Below are 8,357 nucleotides of genomic sequence, written 5' to 3'. Positions count from 1 at the left end.
AGGATCATGTGATTCAAATCAAAGCCGAGTTAGATTTCAAAATGATTTTTGATTAGGGTGGTCTGTATGGAGTGTGTTACGAAATGCTCGTGGAAATGCTTTGCAGAATCGGAATCTACTCAAATAATTATTTGCTGGTCAGTGCCTTCAGGTGAGTAAAATCATTTTGTTTGGGCTTCCTATTTATGGTCTCACTAATGAGACTGGAATTTCCCTCATATAAATTTAGGCCTTATATTCTGTTTATTGCAGGCTGTATATACCTATACCTTAACTTTGAGAAGTTTTTTCTATACAGAATCATTTCATGAGAAGAATATCATTGTAAATGTAATCGAACGGATCTGGTGCATAATGATTGATGTATGGCTGGATGTGAACTGGGGCAGGTCAATGGCATGCTGCATGTTAGTTCCCAATGATTGATGTATGGCTGAGTTTTTAATACTGGACCTGGGTTATACATCAAAATCTTCATATTGAGGAAGATATATATAAAAAAAAAAAAAAAAACTCAAATATTAAGGGTCCATTACGTTTAGCGGAAAACAACTTTCAGGAAAATATTTTCCGGAATTTTCGGTATTCGGATGGTGGAAAAAATGGTCAAAGAAAATATTTTCCGTCAGCGGAAAATCTCCTTATGAAATTGTGGAAAATGATTTCCTCTTTTCCGAAAGGAAATCATTTTCCCGACCTACGCATGGGCTCTTGCGCAATCTTTCTTTCCTTACTCATTTACTCCATAGCCGCCATTTCTGCCCTCTTTCTCACGAAACCTAGGGTTTCTGATCCCGTCCTCCTCCTCCTTCAACACCGACGATTAGCAACAGCAGAGAATCCCCTCATTCGGCGGTGCTGGATCTCCGCCCTCACGAAGCCCTGGGTTTTTTTTATCTCGTTTTCCTCCTCCTTCAACATCGACCATCAGCGGCAGAGCATCCCCTCATTTGGTGGGTGCTGGATCTCCGCCCTCACGAAGCCATGGGTTTCTGATCTCGTCCTCCTCCTCCTTCAACACTGACAATTAGCAGCGGCGGAGCGTCCCCTTGCCCAGCAGTGCTTGATCTCCGTGATGTGCCCTGCTTCCTCTTCACTGCTGGACCCATTTGCTCATGTCGGCCTTCCTATTTTTCTTGTGGACTTTTTTCTTCTTGTTTTTTGATTAAATGTTGGGAATGACGTATTCTGTTGGAGCAATCAATCATGGATTGAATCCTGTTTGCTGTTGCAGGCTTGTGAGATGATCCAAGACCTTTCACTGCTTGTGATACTCTTTATAAAGGACAAGGGATAGTCTTGGTGAATCAGGTTCATGAAGTTTCTATTTGGTTTTCTGATGGGCTTGCGCATGTAGACAATCTTCTGTCATAGTGTTTAATAGAATGTGCTGTAGAAAATCAGTTTCTCATGGATGGAACTGTGCTGGACTTCATACTTCTGGCATTTTTTTTTTTTTATTTGCTGCAATTTTTTGCTGTTTCAAGAGTGTCTACTTGACATATTATGACCTTTCTGGCAGTCATTCAGTTTGACAGTGGGATTCAGATGTTGGGCCAACGATATATGTCTTTTCACTCTAACATTTTCAAGTTTTAGCCGAACACCATAAAATATTGTCATTTTCCTGGAAAATGACTTCTAGAAAAATATTTTCCGGAAATGGCCCATTTTTCGCGAAATGAATGGATCCTAAATTCAAGAAATAGGTTGGAACCACTCGGTTTTATAGATGTGACTGCTAGTTGCATCAAAGTGCGTCACTAACTTTTTCGTCCTCCACGCTGTGACTCTTCTTCTTCTCATCTTTGTAATCCATGAAATAGACATGGTATGGCTTGATCTCGGTAAGGCAAGACTCCGCGTTGAACTTTCAAACACGTTCCCCAAGCTCTTAACCTCTTCTGAGTTCCCTCCTCCAAATCAATTCGAAAACTCGGATCTTCTTCACAGATCCATGCTCTTCACCCCATAACGTCCAAGCTGCCAAGTCCTTCAACATAATTCAGCCGTAGAACTAGTTGCAATTCCATGCGATGCTTTCGCTCCTTAAGAGTCATTATTTGACCATGCGCATCCAAGGCCACAAATAGCCCATCGCAATAAATCAGTCGAAGGACGATGAACCGACGCCGATTTGTCCCAACTCACTACCGTCCACGCATCTTCTCCTGATCTGGGAGTGGCAAAACCTGGTGATTTGGTATAAGAGATCATGACCGTGAGCTCCTGGACATACAAGGGCTTGAGGACAATGCCATCATCCTGATCACATGGGGACCGCACTGGAGCCTCTCCAGCCCGTCCACTTCCACGGTGAGGTGTGACTCGTGGTGAAGCTTCTCCAAAGCGGGGCGCTCAATTACGGGTGACCAGTTCCTGATGCAGTTCCAGTTCGGTGTGGTTCCAAGGTGAAATCCGGAACTGAACTTGACCACCGGTCCAGTCAGTTCAGTGGAATCGGTCACTTTCTTTTTTTCCCACTACTTAATGTTATACGTTATGAAGAAAAAAATCTGTTCACTTTTGTTTTTTTAAGAACAAAAATACACAGTAGCTCTAGTTTTCCTTTGGAATCGGGAAGGGGACAAGGAATTTGGGAACCAGACAAGCATTTCCGAAAACCGACAACTAGCCAGTTTGGTCCCATTTGGGTGGTCTATTTTTCTCTAGGTCGGATGCTAACGCTTGAAGGTGGATTGAAGATATGGTACTCATTGCTCCCATCTGACACGAGCATCCATCCTAGTTCCCAGACAAGGTCTCGGCAGGAGATCCTGACAACCCGCCCTGGGTAAATTCTCCCCCGTGGGGCTGGAGGGAACTCAACTATATTGCGCAACTATAAGCCATGATTCATAGGGCCTTCCACCACCTCTAATGGGAAAAGTGCCAAAAAAGTTCTAAACATTTTGTCTTTGTGCCAATTTAGTTCTAAATCTTTTTTTGGTGCCGATTTAATCCGGCCTTTTTACATTGTGTCAATTCAGTCATTTCTAGCCAATTTTGATCGGATCTTGTTGATTTGGGCTTACTTCGTTTGGCGTGGATAATTTTAATAATATTTTAATATTTTTTGAATTTTTTTTTTTATTTTTTATTTTTATTTTCTTCCCTCTTTTCCTCCAGCTAGTTGCCGGACCTCGGCAACCGGCCAAGGCGACAGCCGGTGGGGTCGACCTCCACCTTGTCGGCCACCTCGCTAGTGGACGCGGGCGGCTTGCACTAGGCAGCGACTCAAGAGCTAGCGGGCAAGCCTCGCCAGCTCGGCATGAGGCCGGCTTTTTCCTTGCTCCGTTCCCCGATCCCAATCTCACCTAAAAATTTCCTCCCTCGCTCATAAATGCGTCATCTCTAGGGTTCACAGGAGCTCAAGGGTGTTCTCGGTTACACGGCTCCGACTCAGTTTTCACCCGGGTTCCCCCTTGGTGGTGATACGTCGTCGAGGCTTGACTCTCGCCAGGATCCGGTGGGGAGCCTTGCCCAAGCCCCAAGGGCGGCCTCGCAGGCGGGCGAGGCTCGCCCTCACGCCAGGATCTGCGAGCCTCGCCCGATCGCCGAGTCGTGACTGGGCGGAGGAAGCGAGAGGGAAGAAAAAGAAAAGAAAAAAAGAAAAATTCAAAAATATTAAAATATTATTAAAGTTGTCCATGTTAGCTAGTCATGCCACACGTCGGCCGGTCGGCATCCAGTCAACAAAATAAGGCCAAAATTGGTCGGAAATGACTGAATTGGTACAATGTAAAAAAGTTTAGGACTAAATCAACACAAAAAAAAGTTTTAGGTTCATCGACACAAAAATAAGGGTTAGGGCTTTTGGCACTCCCTCATATCAGTACTCCTCTCTGGTGGTAGTAGGCTTTCGACGTGCAGCGGACTGCCAGAGGTGCACCCCCTCCCGAAAGGTAAAAAGTCTTCTATGGCTAGTCGACAACCGATGAGTTTAGGATCTCTTGTGGCAGCTCTTGCCAATTCGCAATTTTCTTCGTCAAATCCAATGATCAATTTGCTTGGTGTTCAACTTTTTTGATCAATTTGTTCCTCAAAACACGGGCAGGTCCTTCCTTATGTGAGGAAAGACAACTTTTGGGGGTTCTATTTCCTTTTAGATGCTTATTCTTCTTTCGCTCCAGTTCCGACTTGCTTCTGCTAGTTGGGCAATCAACTGGTGTATCTTCTCTTTAAGATTCATCAGCTTTTGCCATGTCAAGTTTCAGGACCATGGAATTTTTGCTTCATTTATTGCTTCTTTTAAATTTCTTGAATGAATACTTTTATCGGCAGATACAGCTCCACTAGTTTTGATGTTTTGATATTTAAATCTTTCTACAGCACACGCCTAATCTAAAAGATAGTTTCCTTTTTCAAAGTTTTTACGGACAGAATCCATAAAAGGACCCATACGTGTTATTTATTGTGAGTGATAGCCACGCCATGCTAAATTATTTATGAAATTGTAATTTGAAAGTAAATTGACTTTTAATAGTGGAACCATAATTTCTTATGTAAATAATAATTTTTAAATTTAAATTCAGGCACCGACCGAAAAAAATTAAATTCAGACGTTCATCATGTGTTTGATGAGTTAAATCCTTCTTACCTTGCAAAATGGTTCGGGTTTTATTTTCCTAAACAGACGAAACTTCGTCAATTTTCCTGACATATCTATTTATTTTTCTTAAATTTCTTCCCTTGTGCAAAGCGTCTGCTCTTTTCCTACGCAATATTTTAGTAAACAAAAATGACACTTCGAATATAGTAGATCTTTATCAAAACAAGACGAAGGCAGAAAAAGATGGGTTAACAAGGAAGTAGTGATGAGCCGTTATTGTACCACAACACCTATAGACTATCCACTGGTAAGAAGATTTTTTTTTTTTTAATGCTGCATTTGGTCATCCAAATTTCAATTGAAAATAGAATAGAATAATGGGAAATTTGAAATCTTTAAATATCTCGTGATTGTAAAAATATCACATATGTGGTGCAATTTAAGATAGGATTTGAAATCTTTTGAATTTTTTTTGAAAATCCACAATTTAAGATAGGATTTGAAATCTTTGGGATTTTTTGAAATCTACAACTTAAGATAGGATTGAAAATCACAACACCTAATTGCAAGAGTGGAGCTCTACCAACTACGCTATATCCCAGATGGGGATGGAGAATGCATGTCCTTCTCATTTGAAAATCTTCGAAAATTCCATCTCAACTAGCTCATCCTAGGGGTTGAGCCCTCCTGACCACGTCTTTGGGAAGTCGACTTTGGGAGTATGACCAGCTTTCAATCGACAAAGAGTCGATGACTCTCGATAGACACGAATTCACGGAACTCTAGTATGGCCCTTGTAGACAGCAAGAAGAACTTCTTGTAGGTCATGCGGCTGGACTCCATCACCGAAAAAGTGTCCTCCAACCTGGAGGAGCCGAGGACACGACAGCACAGGGCCCGTTGCATTGTGGGGTGGGCCCATAGGAGGAGGTTGCACCATGGTGTGGTTGTTGGCTTCTTGATGCGCTGTAGGTGAAACTCGGCGGTCGGGAGTGTGGTCGCTAGGAAGCTGATGGTGTGCTGGCCATTCTTCGCAGACGAGCAGGTGAAAGCCCGCTTATGAGTCATGCATGAAAGTTCAAGCTTGATGTGAAGGACATACGACATATGCGACAAGAGACGGTGGAAAGGGTGATCTATGCAAACCTAGCACGGTGATAATCTTTAGACTCCTTCTCACCCTCACTCGTACGTACATGATCACCAGCCAATGATGACGGTGTGGTTGGAAGATAGAAGATAGTGACGACAATCAGCCCTGCTTCTGGTGAAGCAATACCCAATGGTGTCTCCACGAGTCTCTTGGAATATAAGAGGAATTGTTAAGTTGTTTCTTAATTTTGAGTTAATACCATCAAAATTCAATAGTATATCTATGATCAATTTAGTCAACATTAATTTTTCATTATAAAAATCCTCAAACCGGTACACTTTATGCATTAGGTGGCTTGGGGTTTTATCTTACAGGTTCATTTAAATTGATATGCCATTTATACCAAATAATATGCATAATATAATGTGAATATATTTGACTTTATTATTATAATTCACCAAATAATAGATAGGATATAGCAAAATTTATAGATTTCATATCATATCTTGCTTAGCTCTATCCTAGTTAGAAATCTAGAAGACTAAATACAACCTTAATTTTTCATCCAGTGTGAGTTTATCCCATCCCCAATGTCGAAAGTCCTAATGTAACATTTTATCCGAATGTATCGTTTACACCGATCAGGAGAACATCATCAAACATCGAGTGGGATAATTTGTTATCTATCCAAACTCAAATACAAACTATCAAATGCAGCCTAAGAGGATAATATTACTAAAAGTGCCTAAATCTTTTCTCATGTATAATTATCATCCTTGAATTTTCGATCATTGTAATTAGATACCTCAGTCTATGTTTAATGTACAATGTCGCTCCTAATTTTTGAACAAATTTGATTGGGTCCCTAAATTACTTGAAACGTTGAATTGCCATCCTCCCGTTAGTTATCTTCCTGAAAATTTGTTGTCATTGAGAACCTTGAATCAATCTGTCTTTAGAAAAGTGCAGGGTTATTTACAATAAGAAATTGTTTCCAACATTTTCTAATTGTTGAAAATAACCCCCTCCTTTGCCCGATCAAATAGCTTTTTCTCTATTACCAAAAGTATCTCTATGCTCTAACCAACCAAATAATCCTTCTAAACTCAATTTTCTCCCTTTCTCCATTTCTACCGTGGAAACATTTTTCAATTACTCCATCGAAACTCCATTACGGAATAAAATAATACTTTAATTCAGTCATTCTTATTTAACGTCATATTCATTCAATATTTTATCCATTTGAGAATTTAAAATAATAGCTCGAGAAAGATTTTCCTAACCAATGCCAAATGGTTACATTCTTATTGTCTTCACTCACAATATGAATATAAAAGATAGTTTAGATTAGATAGTGAGTGGACAAAGTACAGGTATGTATCAGTAGTTGATGAAGAGAAAAGGGAAGTGATAAAGATAGCGGGAGAGTGGCGATCATTCAAATTTAATTGATTTACTCCATCCAAATTTAACTACGACGTAATTTTATTCGACCATTCTTATTTAACGTTATACATATCCAATTTCACAACTAAAACAATTAATAGAACATTTGAATCAGTGCCATTTTGTTATGGATTCTTATATTCTTCACTAAGATTTCTTTTTTTTTTTTTTTTTGGTGAGTGGGGAGGGGAGGAGTGATGAGTGAGTGAGTGGGAAAGTGGAGAAATAGAGAAAATAGAAAGATGAACACAACATCCTTTAACTGAATAAATTCATTAAAGTGTTTTTCTTTTCATGGCATAGCACGGAACTATAGCCAAATTTATGGAAGATAGTAAAGATAAAATTCAATTCAATTTATTATAGAATAGATTAAATGGATATAACTTATTTAAGTTTACTTCTCAATAATACGGTTATTATATCCATAAAAAATTGAAGCATTGGATTACAATTTGCTTGATAAAAGTTGCGGGACTAGAAGAAAAACCTTTGTAAAATTTTTATAAGGGAGATTGACTCATATCAAGCACTCTTATATCTCCCATTATTTGATCGATGCTGACTCCAAAAAGTCTAATCAAAACTAATTCTAATTCTTATTGACCCTGTATTGACCGACATTACGGTACCATAACTTATACTATAAACTATATGTAGAAAACTCTCGTTACCCTCTGTCCGTCGTTTGCATTGATTTGTTGAAGTATTACACATCAAAAAAATATACTTAAAGTAAGAAACTCATTTTCTTTAACAGTACATATACTACAATTCATATCTTTTTTTTAAAATTGAGTTTTATCTAATGTTTCCAACTCTTTCAATATCCACATCACGCATATCTAACAGTGACGAAGCCGGAGCCCCATCCACCTCTTATGTGATATCTTGAAATTTGGCCCTATTTCGAAATACATGAAATGGTTATTTCATCGACGCACTTATGGTTATTTTACTCTAAACCGATCATTCACGAGTTAACTAATCTATTGAATGAGGTTGTAAAGGGTTAAAATGCGAAAGATCAAAGAACTCAATCAAGAATAGACCGCTTGACCATAAGGATTGAAAAGGGTCAATACTACGTTGTATAAATCAATTAGTGAGCGATATGAATCAATTCAACAAAAGTACGTAATTGGTTCACGATTACGATATCCACGTCGAGCGATGATAAACCGATTTTCTATTGATCTTATATTCAGGGTATGTAAATAAATCCTAGTGATTACATGACAACCGAGGTGTCCGCGATTTGAAGAT

General features: G+C 39.4%; 1 protein-coding gene across 1 annotated transcript in view; it reads left to right on the top strand.

Annotated features, from left to right (window-relative positions):
- Nucleotides 1-3,568, top strand: part of LOC120293846 (protein ACCELERATED CELL DEATH 6-like) — a 12,599-nt gene extending 9,031 nt beyond the window's left edge. The window contains exon 3 of the mRNA XM_039313620.1: nt 3,359-3,568. Coding sequence (XP_039169554.1) covers nt 3,359-3,568 — 210 coding nt within the window. The remainder of the gene's footprint in view (nt 1-3,358) is intronic.
- Nucleotides 3,569-8,357: the final 4,789 nt, after the last annotated feature.

The sequence above is a fragment of the Eucalyptus grandis genome, chromosome 5 (genome assembly GCF_016545825.1).
Source record: "Eucalyptus grandis isolate ANBG69807.140 chromosome 5, ASM1654582v1, whole genome shotgun sequence".
Classification (NCBI taxonomy): domain Eukaryota; kingdom Viridiplantae; phylum Streptophyta; class Magnoliopsida; order Myrtales; family Myrtaceae; genus Eucalyptus; species Eucalyptus grandis.
The sequence above is the reverse complement of the archived record's forward strand: the minus strand, read 5'-3'. Positions and strand labels throughout refer to the sequence as shown.